At 38.9% G+C, this 21,866-nt stretch overlaps 1 protein-coding gene and 1 pseudogene across 1 annotated transcript in view; one reads left to right on the top strand and one right to left on the bottom strand.

Annotated features, from left to right (window-relative positions):
* The window catches only part of LOC136862882 (uncharacterized), an 88,819-nt gene that overhangs the window by 41,705 nt on the left and 25,248 nt on the right, over positions 1–21,866 (top strand). The window contains exons 6-8 of the mRNA XM_068226298.1: positions 2,690–2,888; positions 10,533–11,493; positions 19,067–21,188. Of these exons, the coding sequence (XP_068082399.1) occupies positions 2,690–2,888; positions 10,533–11,493; positions 19,067–21,188 (3,282 nt within the window). The remainder of the gene's footprint in view (positions 1–2,689; positions 2,889–10,532; positions 11,494–19,066; positions 21,189–21,866) is intronic.
* On the bottom strand, positions 813–2,239 carry LOC136858862 (RNA-binding protein squid-like; annotated as a pseudogene).

A 21,866-nucleotide genomic window follows, 5' to 3' on the forward strand; every position in this document is an offset into this window, starting at 1 on the left:
GCCATGGAACCAGAACTAGTTGGTCGCGAATCACTGCTATTGGTGCTCAGTTGAGGATCATTTGCGTTTATTAGTAGATTTAATTCAGGATCTTCTAGCATATTAATTTCCAGGTTTAATTCCCTGGCCTCTACATTATTGCATGAAGTTATTACACAAATTATTAATTAATGAAGCAAATATTACAAGACTTTCAAACAGCGAACAAAACCCATGCGAATTGTCTGAGCTGAAAAGGGAGCCTGACGTCTATTGTAATAAGAGGTGCATTGGCAACAGGGCTGTAAGAATTTCTGTTGGGAAATGAGAACTTCCATTTTAAAGTCCACTACTGTCATAAATTACCCCCTACTGGGCAAGCGAGGGGCCAAGAGATCAAATGCATGCCGTTTCCTTTGCTGCTGGCTGAGGATTGGTTGCCTGTCCCAACTTTACCCTCTTGCTAATCTCCATGTCCAGCCTTGTTTTCTGCATTAATTCACTCCCCACTTATTTGTAACTGACAACAATTTCAATGTTTTTACCACCAAGTTTCACAATGCCCTTCCCTTGTCTTTCTCCTCTTGAAATTACCATGGTCTTGCTTTCTTCTGTGATGATCTTCGTACCATAATTTTCAATTTTTTTGTTCATTGAATCAAGTTGTTCTTGTACATTGCTGTTCATTCCCCAGATCACAATATTATCTGCAAATAGTCATAACTTCATCTCCCTATTCCCATTTGCTTCCTTTGTCTCCTTTAGTTTCATCCATAACCATTAGAAACAAAAGAGGTGACAGCACACTCTCCTGTCTGAATCCAGTTTCATTTCTAAATCATTCCATTAATGGACTGTTTTGGAGACTTCAAGAGCTCTTGGGCAACTTGTTCAGAGTCAAATGTGATAAAGCAAATCTTTTCCTCTGATTCTTTGTCTTGTCAAATGGCATCTCCACCTTCACAAATGTTTCATATTGCACAAAGAAGTTCTTAATGTCATCGTGCGAAAGTTCAGGTACCAGTCCACAAAAAAAATCTTCCCATGCCTCACTTTAGCCTTTTTAGGGTCAACTTTCTTACTGTTGATGACATGATCTCCAGCTAAAAGAACCTTGTCGATAGATTCTGCTGAAGAGAATACTATAAATGCAAACCCTTTTGATTTGCTGGAGAGAGCATATTTGTCTCTGGTGAGACCCAAACTATAGTATGGTTCCAGTGCATGGGACCCCCACCAGGATTACTTGATTCAGGAATTGGAAAAATTCCAAAGAAAAGCAGCTCGATTTGTTCTGGGTGATTTCTGACAAAAGAGTAGCGTTACAAAAATGTTGCAAAGTTTGGGCTGGGAAGACTTGGGAGAAAGGAGACGAGCTGCTCGACAAAGTGGTATGTAATACCAAATAAATGGTCCATTATTGGACATTATAAATTTTCCAACTAAGTCATTCTTGGTTGCCAGCGGTTCGCCCTCGTGTGCTAGGGTGGGCTCGTAAGTTGGTACCTAGCACACGTACCAATACGCTGGCTAGTGCATACCGTGGAGGCCACTGCGTAGGCTACTTGGAGCCACCGGCATTGCCAATGCACTATTCCCTATTCCGTATGGGAATCAATATCTATATCATAAGTGGTATGTTCCGAGCTGGCAGTGGAGAGATGGCATGGGAAGCCGTCTGTAGATGAATAATTTTGAGTGGTGTCTGTAAAAGTAGGAAAGATCACAATATGAAGATAAAGTTGGAATTCAGAGGACAAATTGGGGCAAATATTTGTTTATAGGAAGGGGAGTTAGGGATTGGAATAACTTACCAAGGGAGACGTTCAATAAATTTCCAATTTCTTTGCAATCATTTAAGAAAAGGCTAGGAAAACAACAGATAGGGAATCTGCCAACTGGGCGACAGCCCTAAATGCAGATCAGTAGTGATTGATTGATAGGGTCAGTCTTAACATTTATACTTTCAGTTTCGCCATACGCATGGAAGTGTTCACACAGTTCCTTGTCGGTAGTTTCCCAACTCAGGCCACCAACAAATATCTTCCTGTCATCATCACGACCCAGCGCCTCTCCGCTACCACTATCTGCGGGAGCAGAAGCATCACCACCGCCACTCTCATTTACACCCTCTGCATCACCAATAATTTGTTCGTCTTGCTGAAATTGTTGATCACCACCATCTTGTTGAAATTCACTGTTTTGCATTTCATATTCTTGCTTGTCTCCCATTTTAAGAACTGAAGTGTATCAATCCGTCTATACAGTTCTTTCCAACCGAAATCTGTACGCTGTTGATGCAATTGTTGTACATTGCTTGCACCATTTTAACAGTTTGTGTACCTAGTCTCTTTTTGACCATGGTTTCCAAAACCTCCCTGAAAACACCAATTGTATGCCTTTTTTTTAGACCTATAAATGTCATGACCATATCCTTTCCATATTCCCAATTCTTTTGCATTAATTGCCTCATGCTGAAGATTGAGTCCACTGTAGATCTTCCACTTCTAAAGCCATACTGTTCCTCTTGCAACTCTCCTTCTGTCTTTTTTCTCATTCTCCTCTCTAATATCCTTTACAGTACTTTTGCCTCTTGAAACATAATTATGAAAGTTAATGAGGATGCATGGACAAGTTATGAAGTATTCCTTAGAATAATTAATTGCTGACAAGCAAAACTAATTTTCATAAATTTGACTTTATACCATAGCAATGGACAGCCCTCGCAAGCAGCTGCATTCAAGGGCAGAAACTCGCATCTCAGATCTGAGCTGTGCTGAGACATTCCAACAGCAACAAGTTCTGGCAGAATTGAGTCGGAGTATGTGTAGCGAAGACATCTGCTGCAGTGAAAGTGTTCACGATTCTTCTCGACACCCTAGTGCTGAAGACCTTCTCTGTCCTTGTAGGTGAGTAGAATTCTTATACACTCAGGTAGGAAACCTGATACTAAACAGTGACTCATCATAGCAGCAATTTTAGATCATATGATCTTTTATATACTGTATCATATTCTTAACTTGTAAGTTGTTGCTATCCATAGAATTACTTAACTCTTCTAAATTACCTGAGGATTATAACGGGTCAATAAAGGAAACAAGAATTATAAGGAAATTTACTTAGAGCTGTGAATTTATTTTAAGAATACTCTTCGTTGTCAAGAAATCCACCTCGCTGACTATCAACATCATCATCTGACTGAAAACTTTGTGAAAAGTAATTTAATGACTATAATTGAACAGACTGCATCACTAATAGCAAGTACAGGTCCATCCAACCTTTTTGAACTACAGTGACTATAGATTAATGGTGTCCAAATAGGATAGGGAGAACTTTGGACATTAACTCACCACAATGTTGTTGAGCCTTCTTAATTCATAGGGGTAATACATAATGCTTGATATTTAAATACCAATAACTATAAAATTGGACCCTTGTAGGAAGTTTGGTCCTGTCACTAATGTCCAGGCAGATATTTGGCCCTGTCAAAAAGATCCTTTCACCACGCTGAGTGGCTCAGATGGTTGAGGTACTGGTCTTCTGACCCCAACTTGGCAGGTTCAAACCTGGCTCAGTTCAGTGGTATTTGGAGGTGCTCAAATAAAACAGCCTCATGTTGGTAGATTTACTGGCACGTTAAAGAACTCCTGCGGGACTAAATTCTGGCACCTCAGCATCTCCAAAATACGTGAAAACGTTAGTGGGATGTAAAGCGAATAAAATTATTATTATTATTATTATTATTATTATTATTATTATTATTATTATTATTATTATTATTATTATTATTATTATTATTATTATTATTCTTGTTTCGTTTCGGCCAACTAAGGACCACATCATTTCAACTGTTTCCCTTGAGATTCAATGTTGGTCCAGTACTCCTTTATTCGTATACGGTGTTGCTCCTTTCGTTCTTCCGTCCATGCCTTTCCAGTTTTCATCTTCGGCTTTGGTAGGAAACTCTGATGTTCTTGGAGTTTTTTCTTAAGTGGGACACGCTCCTGAATATCTTCAAATGAGATCCCAATCTCCTGCAGATCTTTCTGTACCTCACTGAACCATGCCCCCTTTGCCTTTTTCTCGTGGAGGAAAGTGAAAATGTGGTTGGTTGACCGTGTTGAATTCATTCGGGCCATATGTCCATAAAAAATAATCCTCCTTTTTCGCATCACATCACTTATTTTCTCCACATGCGAGTACAACTCCTGGTTGTGCCATCTCCTAAACTCGCCGTTGTCTTTGACTGGACCTAAGATTTTTCTCCTTGGCCTCCAATTTCTCCATCATGCCTTTTTTGTTCATGGCGAGACATTCCGCAGCATATAGAGCCTCTGGCCGGATAACAGTGCAATAGTGTTTGATTTTTGCATTCAGAGATATAGATCTTTTGTTATAGACATTTTTAGTCAGATGGTAAGCCATTTCCATTTTATTCATGCGTGAAGAAAAGGCTTCTTTTTCGGACAAGTTAGGTTCTATCCATTCACAAGGTACTTAAATTTTTCAACTCGCTTGACTTTTCTGTGAGTCCTTCTAGCTCACTTGGCGCCAGTTTGATGTTTGTAATGAATTTCGTTTTCTCAAAGGAGATTTGGAGGCCCGCCTTTGCAGCTTGTGTTTGAAGCTGGTTGATCTGCTTCATGGCCACATCCAAGGAATCAGCAAAAACCGCAAGATCATCTGCAAATGCTAAAAAGTCAATTGAAAGGTTCTTGTTCTTGTGGCCTAGTCTGACTCCGCTTTCGACTCCTTCATAACTCATTTCTCTGCGCCATTCACGGATCACTTTCTCAAGAACGCAGTTGAACAACAGAGGCGAGAGACCATCTCCTTGCCTAACTCCTGTCCGTATTTCAAAGGCCTCTGAAATCTCTCCTCTAAACTTCACTTTTGAGATGGTGTTGGTGAGAGTCTGTTGGATGATCACTCTTGTTTTACCGTCCAAGCCAAATTCCTTTAAGATCTGAAGTAGAGTAGTTCTATCAATTGAATCATAGGCCTTCTTCAAGTTGATGAACGTTACTACAAAAGGCTTGCTCCTTAGTTTAAGATGTGAAAGGACAGATTTCAGATTCATAATCTGCTCCACACATGACCATCCTTTTCTGAAACCTCCTTGGTAATCACCCAGCTCTGGATCTAGCTGTTCTTCTGCCCTGATTTGAAGAGCTTTCGAGAGAATTTTGTAGGTTATAAGTAGGAGGGAGATGCCTCGATAGTTGTTAACATCCGACTTGTCACCTTTCTTATGAAGTGGGTGGATTAGGGCAGATGTCCAGTCACTTGGAAGTCTTTCAGTGTTCCAGATTTCATGTATGATGTCCGTTAATTTTTCCACTGCATTGTCACTAGTAAACTTCCACAATTCAGCTATTATCGAATCTTCACCCGGCGCTTTATTATTCTTCAAGGATTGGATAATCTGTCCGACTTCCTCTTTCATAGGTGGAGCTGAATCTCGGTGAACTGTTGTTTTATCTTCAAATGTGAATCTGGACATTGGGGCCTCGTAGTTAAGAAGGGATTCGAAGTATTTTGCAAGGATCTGGCAGTTTTCCTTGTCATTATGGGCTAGGTTTCCATTGGAATCTCTGAACTGTAGGCTTGGTGGATCGTATTTCCTCAAGTTGCTTTTAAATGTTTTATAAAAGTCGTGTGTATTGTTCTTCTTGAAATCCTGCTCAATTTGAGCCAGCTGGTGTTTATCAAAAGCACGTTTAACGCTGCGGATGGTTTTGGCTGCACACTTTCTCTCATTCACAAAGTTTGTCCAGTTGACTTGGTTCTTTAGCGAGTTCCATTTCTGCCAGGCGAACTATCTTTGCCTTGTCGCTGCATCGCATTCACTGTTCCACCAAGCATGCTTTCTGGGCTTAGTAAGCTGAACCGTCTCTTTAGCTGTTTTGACCAGGGCCTCACGCAGTTGTTCCCAGTTCTCTTCATCCACCGATTGTAGTTTCTGAATGAATTCATGGTTAGATCCTAGTTTTTCTCTATCAAATCTTTCAATCCTTTTGGCTTGAACTCTCCTTGTGTTTCTCGGGAGCAGTTTGATTTTTATCTTGGATAGATAGTGATCTGAGTCCAGTTTTGCTTGTCTTAGAACTTTAACATTCTGAATTTCTCTTTGAGCCTTCCGCGCGATCACGACATGATCAATCTGGAATTCACCAAGGTGGTGATTTGGGGATTTCCAGGTCTTCTGTTTCTTGGGCAGGTGTTTAAAAGCAGTAGACTTCATTACGAGGTTAAATGCCTAACACAGCTCTATTAGCCTTTCTCCATTACGATTTGTTCTCTGGTGAGCAGGATAGTTTCCAACGATGTTTCGGAACTTTCTCTCTTTGCCTACCTGGGCATTGAAATCTCCAAGCATGATTATGGTATGTTTGTCTGGAATCTTGGATAAAATCTCCTCAAGTTCTTCCCAGAATCTATCAGTTCCCTCTGGGTCTCTCTTGTTCGCTTGGTTGATCGGTGCATGAACGTTCACAATGGTATACATTTTGTTTGTGCTTTAAAAGGACAGAGTCGAGACTCTGCTATTCACAGAGGTGAAATTTGTTATTGAGTCCAGAATCATTTTGTTGACTACAAATTCTGTGCCAAGGTGGGGGACAGATTGTATGACACGTTTACCAGGTTTACCCTTGAAGATCCTGTAACCTTCAGATTCAAAGGCCTGCTCATCTGTAAATCTCGTTTCCTGAATTGCTGCAATCAAAATTTGCTGTTGCGATAGGATATTTGTGAGCTGTATCAGTTTTCCTACCTTCTGGAGAGAATTGGCATTAAAGGTAGCAAAGAAATTCTTGGCTCTATGTTTGATCTTTCGTGGAGTCTCCGATACCTCCAAGCATGTCGGTGCAGGCTCCCCAGAATCCGAAGGCCCGCTAACATCGTACAAGACGACGGTGGATTGGTTACCACCTGGGGTAGTAGCTTTAGCTGATATTTCCTCCATGCTTTTTTCACAGTTGAAAAACTGTAGAATGGGATCGGTGATATTTCGCACCGACCAAGGTACTACCAAGGCTGTGAGCCTTGGAGCCCCCAGCACTGATCGGTTCACCGACCCAGTTTCCCGCTGGGATTGGTTACCCAACCTTCCACTGGGTTGCTTGGCTTAACAGGGGCACATCTTGTTACGTGCTGGAGTTGGAGTGAAAGAGGCTAGTTGGATTCTCTTGCTGAATCCAATAGTTTATTGTTGCAGATGGTCGCAACGACGCATTTCACTCCCATTTGCCAGGGCCGTGAAGTCCCTTCCTAGGTTGACTCCTAGGACCCGATTATTATTATTATTATTATTATTATTATTATTATTATTATTATTATTATTATTATTATTATTATTATTATTATTATTATTATTATTATTATTATTATTATTATTATTATTATTATTATTATTATTATTATTATTATTATTATTATTATTATTATTATTATTATTATTATTATTATTATTATTATTATTATTATTATTATTATTATTATTATTATTATTATTATTATTATTATTATTATTATTATTATTATTTCCCCTCATCATAAATGTCCGATCATGAATTGTTCTATGCTTCTTACTTTTCAAATGTTGTCAGTTGTCCTTGTCTTGTTGTTAATATTGCTTAGGTATTCAAAATTATAATTATGCACTCTTTCTGAAAATTTGGTTCTAAATTTTGGTGAATGTTGGCAGAAACTATTTACTCCCAAAAATTGTAAACCATTTCTAAGTTATGATAGTCATTGTTACCACCACCGCCGCCACTGCCACCACCACCGATCACAGATTCCCTTCATTTGTTCACCCAGTCTCTTTTTTTAAATGATTTCAGAGAAGTTGGTAATTTATCAAATATTTCCCTCAATAAATTATGCCAATCCCTAATTCCTCTTCCTATAAATGTATATTTGCTCCAATTTGTCCTCCTGAATACCAACTTTATCTTCATGTTATGAACTTCCCTACTTTAAAATCTCTATTCATGCTTATTCATCTACTAATGTCAGTGCACACCATCTCTCTGCTGGCAGCTTGTAACATACTGCTTGGTCGAGCAGCTTGTCTCCTTACTCCCACGCCTTTCCAGTTCAAGGTTTGCAACATTTTCACAACACTACTCTTTTGTCAGAAATCAACCAGAACGAATCTTGCAGCTTTCCCTTGGATTTTTCCAGTTCTTGAATCCAGTAATCCTGGTAAGGTTCCCATAATTACTGAAAAAAAACAAACCAAACCCCATGGCACTACATCCCTTGAAGGGCCTTGGCCTACCAAGCGACCGCTACTCAGCCCAAAGGCCTGCAGATTACGAGGTGTCATGTGGTCAGCACGACAAATCCTCTCGGCCATTACTATTGGCTTTCTAGACTGGGGCCGCCATCTCACCGTCAGATAGCTCCTCAATTCTAATCATGTAGGCTGAGTGGACCTCGAACCAGCCCTCAGGTTTAGATAATTCCTGACCCGGCCGGGAATCGAACCCGGGACCTCCAGGTAAGAGGCAGGCATGCTACTCCTATACCACAGGGCCGGCTTATTATTTGTGAAACTCCCTTCCATAGAAGGTAGCCTCATAGGAGTCAGTATACTCACCAATAGAAATTTTATATATCAGCTATAGCAAATCATACTCATATATTTGGATTGCGATTGTAATTTAAGATTTGGCAGGATTTCTTCAGCACTGTGACTACAATCTCATCCATAAGACAGGATGGTAAGCTGAATCTCCGTGTAAAGACTTCAAAGAACATTGGTATAGCACGTTGAGCTCCCAGTAAAAGACCATAGACATCAATTGACTCCAAGTGTTATTTATCTTTGAAGAAATTTATTTTGGGCTCATAAATAATCTTTTCTTGATATTCTTCTATATTCTTGCTCTCTTGATGACCTTTCTTATCACTAGTATCTCCCTCCTCTGTTTCGTTGTTTTCAAGTGTGGCTGGTAAAACAAGAGTGACAAGAAAATGGAGATAATTTAATAGTTGAAGTAGATGGGAGTCACTTTACACATGATATGTTTTCCTTCTATATGCTACAGTTCTACTTAGTATAGTAAAGGAATGCAATTATTACCACTTCACTTAGCTTCACTTCACTTCACCACTACTCTGTCAGTGTACAAGCTGTTAGAGGTTAGCTCAATGCAGAATAGGATGAGGTGATATAGACTATACTAAAAATACTGATTATTAACTGGGATATAAGAGAGGGTAATAAATTATGCTGTTTTGTGCAATTACTTTAAATATATTACCTACATCGAGTTACTGCTTAATAAACTTATTAATCTGAGTACATATGTAGATACAGAATCTAATATGGAAACTCAGCAGTGCTCAAGAAATCATTCCATAATGCATTTTCTAAGAGAAATGAGTGTTAAGACCAGGATCTTACTGACAGGGAAAAATATCCGATGGAACATGGCGGACAGGACCAAATATCCAAAACCTGATTGACGAGATCAAATCTTCAACCAGACTTTATGGGCAGGAAAAAATATCCCTAAGCCAATTGGACCTTTGTAGACATAAAGATAATTCTTCAGGAGTTATCTTGGCCATATGACTGGCTAAATAAAATAAGTATTTCAGTAGACCTTTACTTGAATTTAGTACCTATCAAGTTGAAACTTCTTAAAATATTCTACATTTAGATGTATAGAAGTTGTATGTTTACATTTTTTAGTAACATGTGGAAAAGAATTGGAGGTGTAACATTGAGAAAGAGGGTTATTCTATTCTCAATTATAAATGAGCTTTTCTCTGCCAAGTTGTACAATACGTTTAATTTTTTTAGACATTAACCCGCTCGTGGTCGCTATATGAGATTTTCTCTCACATTATTTTTTATTGTGATATTACTTCACAGTGATGAAAGGGAGGTGACTGTTCCCTCTTCTAGCTGAGTTTATAACTGTTGTGAGTAGAGCAATTCACATTTGAAGGGTAAGCACCACCTCCCCTAGTCAGAAGAAAGGTTCCTATGTGTCCGGGCACGCTGCGTGAGAGTTTCTCTCATCATGCGACTAATGACGTTGGTGTTATTTTGAAGTGGAGCGGGAAACTTACTCCTGTTGTACGCGTTAGTATTTGTATTATGAGCACTTCTTGTTTTTGAAAATGTTATTGTGTTCAGAAACCTTGCTTTGTACGTAAATATTACTAGATATATTGCATGTGTGAGATTTTATTATTTACAACTTCAGAACGGAAGTTATTTTTATATACATTGCATATGTTATTTTAAGTAGTAATTTGTGTCTTTAATAAACAGCTAATCATTTCATTTTTATCTAAAATATATAAGGTAGGTCTTGCATTTCATTTCAGTAGTAAATTTCAGCCTTACACCCACAAAACTGTAAAAAATGTCATATATATTTTAATGTGAGAGAAAGTCTCACGCGCGACCACTCATGTTACATTTCGGCTAGCGACCACTCGCGGTTTAAAAAATATGAATTGAAGACCACCTACGTTACGTTACAGTTATGTTTAGAAAATGAAACCATTCTTCTTCCTCTCCATAGATTGCATCATGGCAGCAGTTCTCCTTTCTGGTCATCAGCTGAGTCTGCTGCAGGGCATCATAACACAGATCTGGACAGCAACTATGGTTGTGGTGACACAGCATCTGTGAGTGAACTGCCTGATCCACACTATCATCATCCAGATTCTGGCTGGCCAGTGATGGCATCAGATGGTTCAGGTCCTATACCTTCCTTGGAGCGCTGTGCTAGTTGCATCAGCAAGCTGGGAGCACCCTCCATGTCTCGTTCCTCAACAGCCACCAACACCAACACACCCACTGTGCCCTTTAGCCCAGCCTGGACTATGGATGGTGTTGCAGCCATTTGTCACCACCATGCATACAGTACAAGAAGTAATGCAGGGAGTAGTGGCTGTGATAGAGTGTCCATCTCATCTCATGGAAGCAGTGGGAATTCAGAATACTGTGTTCCCAGGTTCTCCACCAATAATCCTCCAGAAGCATGCTGGTATGATCGTCCCCGGACAGTTCTCTCAAACAACCCTCCACCTCCTCATGCAGCATCACTCCCACCCGTTCCTCCAAAGAGTCCAAAAACGTCCTCTGTACCCAGCTCAAGTAGTGGACATCCTCCTTCTCTCAGTCATACAAATAAGCCATATCCAGTTCCAGCAACTGACCCTTGCCGATGCCAGTGCTGTCCACCATCCCGCCCACCCAAACCACCACAGATGTCTGCAGGAGGAACTCCACCATCTACCACAGACTCTCCATCAAAGAAAAAAATTAAGAAACCTCCTATGCCTTTACCACTACCAACACCACAGCCAATGCCAATAAATCAGCAGCCGATATGTACGTGCCATCACCATCCTGCGGTTATTTTCCATCAGCCACAGCAGCAAGCACAGCCACCACAGCGACCAGACAGCAGCCTTCTTATTGGACCCTATGAAAACTACGATGTTCCCAAATCACTTCTTGGCAGCTCCTATTCAAAAGTAAGTAACAGTTTAAATATAAAACCACTAGAACCTTGTGATTTTTATAGATTGTAGCAATAGTAGTAACCAACATGTTTATTTTTGTAGAGGAAAGTCCTTCACATTTACAACAAAGCTAATATACCAAGTGAATGAGCCATCTCTGTGAATATTTTGTTCTGCAGCCCAACACATGTGTGAGATCATTGTGAGGTTGATATATCTCTGTTAGCATCCTGTATGGTTCTAATGCACTGTAAGCACATTTTGAACACTATTATCATCCCTGCCATGAGACTATAGACAGTTTAAAATATATGACATCCTTTCATTCATTGCCAACCCATAGCCATATTGAAACACTGGATTCTGTGAAATCTCCGAAGTTAAGCAAAATTGGGCGTGGTCAAGATTTGGATGGGTTGCCACGCGCTGTTGGTGGGGGGTAAGGGAATGGAGGAGCGGAAAGGAACTGGCCATCCTACTGTATGTAAACTCTGGCTCAGGCACACCTCTGCAGAGGTTTGGACCTTCCTTCAGGCAGAATACACCCTTACCTTCATTCATTTATTGTATATCAGTCCACCATTCAACCATGTTATGATTTTGTGTCAAAATGACCAGGCAAAGCATAAGAAACACCGAACTGAAGGAGTAACGTACTCTAAGGCATTCTTAATACAAGTCTCGCTCACAGCTGCGGCATAGCGCATGTGGTCAAACACTAGCCTACCAATTAACAGAACACAGTATTGATAGTTTGAATCCTGCATCATGCAAAAATGTTTACATTGATATGAAGCTTAAGTGCTTAAACACAGACTAGTGTGTGCCACACAAGCAAGCATTAAAACGACACTGTTATTGTATTTGTGCAACACAAACACTGTGGTCTGCATGAAGTCACTCAGTCATTCACTATGTATTTCACAGAAAAATATTGCATCCATACAGTCGGCAGCATGGGTCTCTGCACTCAGAGCCTTTCACAGGTCCTTTTTACCAATGAGAACAGTTTGAAATTTATGTACGCCACACACAATGTCAAGTTGATAAACATTCAAGATAACGTGAAAACATGGCTATATTGATGCTCGTTGTTTTAAGGGGCCTAACATCGAAGGTCATCGGCCCACAAGGCTATATTAGGAGTCCTATTGGGCGATCACCTGTTCATCATCGTGGATTTAGTCTAACAGAATGAATAATTCTGATGATTTCATATGTGATGACTTATTGTGAACTTATTCTGATACTATATGATATATCAGGTGGTTGTATCTAATCATGACCGTCGTTCCCAAATTTCCATGTTCATAATATATTATATACTGATGGATGGAAGAATGTTATACATGATCATGGATGGTTGAATATATCTATTCTATTCTATTCTATTCTACACAGAACACAACTGAGATATTCAATAAATCCTACACTATCACTTTGACAAAACCAAAGAATAGTGTTAAATTGAAGGTTAAAAGAGAAAAATGATAAAAATAGGAGTTAATTACTCTGATAATATCCAACTCCATAATTGAAATTATCATTCAAGTTACTCTCACAAAATAAGAAATAATGATTTTTGATATTCGTCTATTACAACACAATGCAGTAGAAAATAAATTGCATTGTTTAGTAGCAAGTATCATTGTTCTATTACACGAACACTAGTTTTCATCAATCTTTAATTTGCCTTCTTTCAGTTTCTATCCATACATCGGATAATATATGTAGAAATTCGTAAATATAGGTATAGTAATTTTATCATATAAACATAAGCTACTTCAGATTTAAAATTACCCTGTTATATATCTCGTTTACCAAATCACATAAACTTTCCATTATTCAGATTTGTTTCTGTAACAAGATCCTACCTAATAACGTTCTTCCTGCAATCAAAATAAAAGGTAACTGAATCTAATCTACCTATTATAAACAAATATTTGCCCTGAGGAAGTCTACACCCACGAAAGACCAAACACACAATGGTGTGCGCATATACCTCTGAGGATATATATCCCTAATGAAGCAATTAAATGGAATGACAATTAAACTAACATGAAACAAGAACAAGAAAATACAATCACATTAGGCAAATGAAAATAATAAAACAACACAACAGCACATCTCTGAGGCACACTACAACATAACCCAGAAATAACTACAATTAAGCTATAATTAAATAAATGGCAGATGTCCTCATAGTTACATGCACCATTTAATTAATTAGTGATGGTGCCATTCAAACCTCATCTTAGTATTAAATATTGTGGCCCAGATATAGGGGCAGTAACCAAGTAATGTGTCATCTACAGTAAAAATATGGGATTAACAGGTAAATGACCCTACAGTTGGACTGATGGTAGCTTATAAATGGTAAATCATGATCTCGGTTCCATCAACATGCTACCCAACATGTACAGAAGTGAAGAATACATATGCTCGAGGCCTCTATTGTGTGGGACATGAATGCGACATAAGGGGTAACTTCTCCCGTTAGGATGTATGTGTCAAAATAAGTATAACGTAACTCAGGGACTCGAATGAGGAACACCAAACATTCAGGATTAACCTAAAATATGTCATAAACTCAAGAACATCTCACACATACCATGCTTCATTACTAAATGCACATAGTTAAAGTTCAGATATAATCTATACATTTGACATATCTCGAAGAATCTGTTACTACTTATAATATACAAAGTTTATTCCACCTACTCAATACTGTACAGTAATTGCAATGTTTATAAATACATTACAGTATATAATATCAAGGTACTAGTTTCGACCCTATATGGGTCGCAAGCGATAAATATCATTGTTAATCCGTATTGAAGATACTGAATGTAGGATGCTAAAGGGTTTATTGTGTCACCTATTCAATACATTAAAAATGTTTAATGTTAGGCTGATGATGATTGTCTTATTGGAACGTATTTCTTCGAGGGCCATGTAACTGTCACATGCTTCTTGCAGTTTATGCACGATGAACTCCCACTTCTTCTGGAGGATGTGCCACTTGGAGAATGTTTAACAATGTGATTTCTACCAGCGTACTGTTGCAGCTTAGATATTTTACTCTTCCATGGTCTTCATTACTTATTTTCTTTGGTTTTGTCTAATGTAATATGTTAATTACAATGTACAGAATATTTAAATTAATACTAAATAATTATTATATACATGATTAAACTGTTAGAATATTCTAATAATCCAAATCTCACTGTTAAAATTTCCTGTCCATAGTATTTACATTAATGCCGTCACAAACAACTGCACCAGACAAGGATCCCTTCCAAGTCTGGCACCATGTTTGAGGGACTTTGCCAGGCTCGATTCCTTGTGCCTGCATTCTCGCTATTTTAGTTATAATTCTTTTCTGATTTACACAAGGGGAAAACAGCAGAATTCATTGATATTCTCCTTATCTACAGGAAAGCAAGAGAGAATTTATTACAGGCACTACGTCTGTATCAGGAAGTGTATCCGGACAGGCGACATCTGACTGCAAAGACTTCCCACAGTGTTGAAAAAGTGTTTACAAACACCAGGGGTACTTAGATGATAACACCTGTCCGAGAAGACCAAAACTTCTGGCAAAAATGAGGAGGCTGTTCTAGACAAGCTCCCATTAATACACACATTAGTACACAGGCAATTGCACTACTGGTGAACATAAGCTGGACTTCTGTACTATGAATACATCATGCGCATAAATATCACCCCTACCATCTACAGCTAAAAAAGGGGCACCACCGGCGGGATTTTGAAGCTCAAATGAATTTCTATCAATGGTTGTTAGGAAATCTGGAAAATAATGCAGCATTCCTGTTGAAAATCTTGTTTTCAGACGAATTGTGATTCAGCAATAACAGTACTGCCAACCACCCCATCATGCACTGTTGGAGTGCTGACAATCCCCACAGGGTGCGACAGGCAACCAATCAAGTGCAGTGAAGAATGGATGTATGGTGTGGAATCTTGGGTGATTGTCTTATTGGAACGTATTTCTTCGAGGGCCATGTAACTGTCACATGCTTCTTGCAGTTTATGCACCATGAACTCCCACTTCTTCTGGAGGATGTGCCACTTGGAGAATGTTTAACAATGTGATTTCAACAGGATGGAGCTCCACCACATTGGATGTTAGCTGTCCATGACCATGGGTAGGAAGAGGAGAACCTGTCTCTTGACCTGCCAGGTCACTGAATTCATTGCCATTACACTTCTTCCTCTTCCTGTTGGGGGCATTTGAAACAAAAAATTTACACTCAGGAGTCGAAAATCCCAAGCGTCTTCAACAACTCACCACCAAAACCAGCAGATCTATAACACTGACTCTGCTACAGCGCGCTGGAATATCCGGTCAGTTGTGTGCCCAGATATGCTTAAACCAAGCGGGTCATCACTTCGAGCACTTGCTAACATAACCAACCATTGTTAGAGCAGTTTGGTTCCCCACCACCACTTCCTATCCTATCTTCGTCTGACTCTGATGACATACTCGCCCTTATTAGGACCACATACACTTTATTTCACTGAAAATGTGCATAAAAGCAGATATTTCACATACATTAAGAGACGGTAGAAACTAAGTGAATCAAAAATAAAAGAGTATCCCTGCCCTGGACTTGAATCTATCACATGTAGTATTCAGCTTACTCTTACCGTCTATACTATACTGCACCACAGCACAGTGCATGTAGATTACAGCTCATGTTAGTTTTAACGTGGTCGCAATGTTCACTTCATGTTTCACAGACATTTCATTTATATATCAGATCGTTTAAAGAGAGCACTGGTGATTTCTATTATTTAATAATATTGTTATTACTAACTTTATTGGCCACATTCGACCACTTGAGTTGTTCCACATTCACTTTCTCTTTGGAGGTTGTACTGTTTGATTCTTGTGATCTACCCAGTATTTTTTCATTCGTTCTGTTTGTAATTTTCTCACTACATCTGAAATTGCTAAGGCTCTTCTATGTATCATTTCTGCTGAAAATTAGTGAGTCTTAAGTAGGGCGTTAATTTTAATTTTGTTCTCTGCATCTGCTGTCTCGAGTCAAACTGCTCTGAGATCTTGCTGAATTTCATGGATCCATTGTCCTCCTGTCTTCTTTCCAAGATTTCTCATCACTAGTTGTCATTAAATCCGGTTTCCTGGCAGTCGCAAGATTGAAAGAAATATGAGATTCTTTTCTTCTTCATTGTGTTGGTGGTTTGGTCAATCTCTTAATAGACAGTTTCATTAGGAGGGATTCTCCAGACTCCTTTAACTTGGTATTTTTTACTTATTCAAGTTCTGATGATTTTTCTTTCAGTTTTGAGGAGCTGATCAGATCTTCTTTTGTTTTTAATTTGGATCAGGGTTGTACAAGTGTAAGTGGCTTCCAGGAGAGTTATGGTTTTATAGTGTTGGATCTTGATATCTGTTGACAGGTAGTTCTTATTATACAATGACCAGGTTAGAAATTGGGCTTTTTTCATTTTGTTGATTCTATTTATCAATGTTTCCTTCTTGCTTGAGTTGTGTATGATGATTTCTCGAAGGTATATAAATTACAAAACTATGTTAATTTTTGTTAATTTATGAAGACTTTATTTATGCTCAGGGGTTTCATGGGCATGATCTCAATTTTCTCGAAGGATACTTATGATCCTATTACGGCATTATTTTGGTATTTTTATGTAAGCTGTAAATACAGATTTATCTGTTTTACTGTGTTTACTATGCATAGCGGAAGGACAGATGTTTTCAGAATGTACATTAAACTGTTGTTTGCATAAAATACTATTGGTAGGGGCAGCTGTTTCACCTAGTGTACTTTGTCGTATGGCAAATTGTCCCTGGCACCATCTTTTCTGGCTGCCTGTACTCGGTAACACCAAAACTCCTAGAATAAGGAGAATAAACAGGTTGGTCCGTGCATACTCAAAAATAACAATGAACCAACCAGTCTCTTCCTACCCATGATGATACAGCTGGTGGATTTCATCTCCTGAAGTCTAGGTCCCCACTAATTCAAACAGCTTGAGAGCTCTTTTCAAGCAACTTCAGTGCTGCAAATTAGTGCCGAAGCGATTGGCGCAGCAAACTTTCACATGAGTGGCAGCCTTTATTTAATGTACACCACCCCCCTCCTGGTTTTGATCTGCCACAGAAAACTTGGGTTGCTATTAACAGGGTTTCAACTGAACATGGATGATGTGCTTCATCGCAGTCAATCAATCAGTCACTACTGATCTGCATTTAGGGCAGTCGCCCAGGTGGCAGATTCCCTATCTGTTGTTTTCCTAGCCTTTTCTTAAATGACCGCAAAGAAATTGGAAATTTATTGAACATCTCTCTTGGTAAGTTATTCCAATCCCTAACTCCCCAACCCATAAACGAAGTAGCTCTGGATGTGGTGAGGTGGAGCAGACAACTTTGCTGGACAATCTGGACATTATTTTGTGAAATACTCTTTTGAGTTGTTAAATTGTCTCAGTGTTTCATCATTGTTTTTGTATTTTTATTAGTATTGTGTTTATGTCTAATGAACTTACATAATACATGCGTATTGCCTTAAGCCAATAATAATAATAATAATGATGATGATGAAGATGATGATGATGATGATGATGATGATGATGATGATGATGATGATGATGATGATGATGATGATGATGATGATGATGATGATGTCTGGGTGGCAGTTCTAATCTCAAATAATGTATGTGGAATTTATGAAATGGAAAGTCATATCCCTTTGATTGGCATTCCATTTAAAACTGGATCAGGTCACGTAACACTAGAAGTAGGTGCCTAAAACTGGGTGGGTAGCACATGGTTGTAAATAAAATGGTAAAAGAATTCTGGACTCAATAAGGTGTAACATTTTGGAAATGACAGTTACAAATTAAAAGAGAATCAATACTGAACCTCAAAAAAATACCTAAATATATTTTGAAGAAACACTCACCCTAAAAGTGTGTCCGTTATTGACCAAAAGCACTAAATGCTGCGTCTATGCACTCACAATTCTTCAGAAGGTGTTCATGCTCTTCTCTTTCTATGGATAACAGTATGAAGTGGTATAAACACTGACGTTGATGGTGGCATACAGTCATTTCTAGCTCCTAGCTGTACATATTATTTGTACATTCAAGCAAAAATAATGGTGTATTTATTATGTTATTTATTGTCATTTATATTGAAAGATATTCTCTTGTAAAGAGAGAAAAAAATATTTATAGTAACCAGACTGTGGTTAACATTACAGAAAATAAAATAAAATGGTCACTTCAGAAGCCCAGATCTAGAATTGCCACATACTACAAGTTTTCTTTTTGTTTTGCTTCATAACTACACAATTGAACTTCATCTATAAAAAAGTATAATTATACAGTACTTTTCAGATTTCATTCCCTTTGTCTCGGGTGTTTCGAGGAATTTATAAAATAAATTTTTAAAAAAAAAGTTTACTTGTAACTTTACAAGTACTCTAAAATTAATTTAGTAATCAGCTATACGACACTAATGTAAATATTAATTGTAATTAAAGTAGTTGATTTAAAATATTATTCTTTGTTCTAGGATTCCAGAGAAGAGGCAAAACTTGCAGACTCACAAAACAGATTATCACTAAGTGCACAGCCATCAGAAGAATACTATGATACCCCTAAAAATATCAGGGAATGCCTCGCTATTTCAGGAAGTACTGATCCAGCAGTAAATCCTCAATATGGCAACTACGATACACCTCCTACAATGAAAACATTACGCAAAGCTTGTGGCTGTATCATCAAATATGCAAAGAAATCTGTCGTCGTGACTTCCTCTGTTGAATCAACAAGAATGGTTGTGGAACACGAGGATGTTACTGCAGATTGTCCATGTCAACGTGTTATGTGCTGGGCTGAAAACTGGATGATGTTACCATACTGTCGTCGAGGAAATGGTATGGAAAATACTGGTGTACCAATCCATAAAGTGAAATTAAGTGGTGAGGGTAAGATGCCGGTTGTAAATGCAAGTGGGGAGATTGCAATTTATGCCACTGTTGACAAATCAAAGAAAACCAATAGGAAAGGTCAACTCCCCTGTTCATGCTCAGCAAGTAGTGCTAACCATGGGGATGAATGCTTAAGACCAGAACACCAATCCGAGTGTGCTAATTATGTAAATGTGGAACCTGGTACAGAGGTTGTGAACACTAGTGATAGTAGTATGTTAGTCCCTAGTGCTCCTAATAGTGACAGTAATAGTGTTGGTGCTAACTATCAGAATATTGACTTTGCGCATTCATTGGAATATTATGAGAATTCCAAAGATGTGCTTCAGCGAGCTGGTATTAGTCAGCAGGAAATAGACAATATGGCAAGTGAACTGTCCTCCGAATCTTCTAGGTTTCGTGATGATAGTGTTGTGTCCTATACGATAAGCAATGGTGTTAAGTTCTGTAATAAATGTGGGCATGCCTGTCATGTGTTCTCTCCTGTACAGCAACATCAGCAACCACCCAATCCAGACATGGAGACCTCCACATTATCTGAGAGCTTAGATTCAAATAGCAATAAGCAAGATGACTATTTGATGATGGAGCCAGCCAAAACTATGAAAACACCACAAGGGTGTGCAAGTGAAAGCAGTGGGCAGAACTATCCTGGTTACTTACCAATGTCACCAATTACCAGTGGGAATACTGCTTGCAATAAAACTGAAGTTCTGAAATTGAAAGTTGACCACCATTCTGCAGGTCTTCCGTCTGAAAAAGCTGCCAGTATTCCCAGCTTGGCTGCTCCAATTGCCCCTGCAGTTGATAGAAGTAGAAAGCGATCTGAAGTTGACTTCCCTCGAGTTCCTGGCTCGGCTATGATGTATAATTCTGCTAATAGCCCATATTTAAGACGATTGTTGATGGAATCGAATGATGAAGTTAGGAGACAGCACTTGCTGAGCAGAAAGCGATCAAGTTCAGCTGATTCTTCAAGATACCTCGATGAGTTTGAGGACTTTGAAGGGAACAGTGTTACAGAAAGAGGAATTTCACTGTCTCAGACTAAACTGAGTACACCTGAATGCTCAAGGAAAAGTCCAGTAGTAATTCCTGCCAGCAGTGAAACAAGTCCAAAGAAATCTGCAGAGCCACAAGTTGAAATTCAGCCAACTCCACCTGTTACAGGAGAGACCAAAGAAGAGATTGAAACCACTGAGACTGAAAGAAATGAACCAGAGGAGGCTGTGGTTGCTGTTGAGAACTTGACAGATGATGGAAGCACAAGCAGTGGGTCATTGCGTACACTGATTCGCGAGTGTCTGGTTGATCCTCAACAGCAGCAACAAGGAATCTCACAATCTGCTGTGCACATTAGGCGTTCTTCAAGTGTACCGTGCAAATCGGGCAATAACCGAGACTCGTCCAGTTCTAATGATTCAGGTGTATCGACTGGTTCACTGAAACATCGTGGTGCTGACTTTGCCGAGTTTGAGCTCCCCCTCACAACAGCCATGTCCACAAGAAGGCATCATCATGCTGTATCAAGGCATCCAGGAGCTCTGACAAATTGCCTCCATGCATCTCTACCAAGAAGATCCAAGTCTGTAGATCCTCTTAGAGAGATCAGCTTCCAGTTCCAAAAGATCAAGATACCAGCCAAATCATCTTCAGCTGAAGCGGAAGTTCCTATCTGCCCAACAAAAAGAGATGGAACAAAAGGTGTGTATGACAAGTCTAGTATTTTTGTAGAAACAACTTTATGTTTCATCCATATACCTTCAAACATAAGGAAAGTATTAGTTTACAAAAGGATCAATAATGGATTCGCAACCTTATACAGTAGAAGTCCGTTATAGCGAGAATTCATAACGTCGGCAAATTTACTTGCTATAGTGGATTGTCGTTATATCCGATTTTTGTATAAAAGTCGGAAAACCCCCCATGCATTTTAAAATCGGGATGAAACGGCAATCAGTTTGTTCAAAACTTGCGTTTCCGCAGATGTTATCCACACGACGGCTTACTTGTTTGTTATTTGTCGAAATCCGGTACTACATGAAACTGTATGTTTAATTTCTTTCTTAAAAAAAATACAGTACCGTATTTCTCCGAATCCAAGATGAACCCCACTTTTTCCTTCAAAAAATTTAAATCAGGCTCAAAAAGTACTTTGTAAAATCATATGAATGCCTTTGTTGTACAGTAGGCCTACGCATTTTTAGACTATTTTTAGACACCGAACATTGAATTTCGTTATGCCTTTTTTTGCGGTTGCACAATTATTCTTTATTTCCGCGGGTTTAAGGGCCATTAACTTAAAATTGGCATCATAATACCGAAGAGAACCCATTGAAAATTTGCCGCCAGTACCTATTCCATGCGTCTGTACATTACGAC

The sequence above is a fragment of the Anabrus simplex genome, chromosome 1 (genome assembly GCF_040414725.1).
Source record: "Anabrus simplex isolate iqAnaSimp1 chromosome 1, ASM4041472v1, whole genome shotgun sequence".
NCBI classification, from domain to species: Eukaryota; Metazoa; Arthropoda; class Insecta; order Orthoptera; family Tettigoniidae; genus Anabrus; species Anabrus simplex.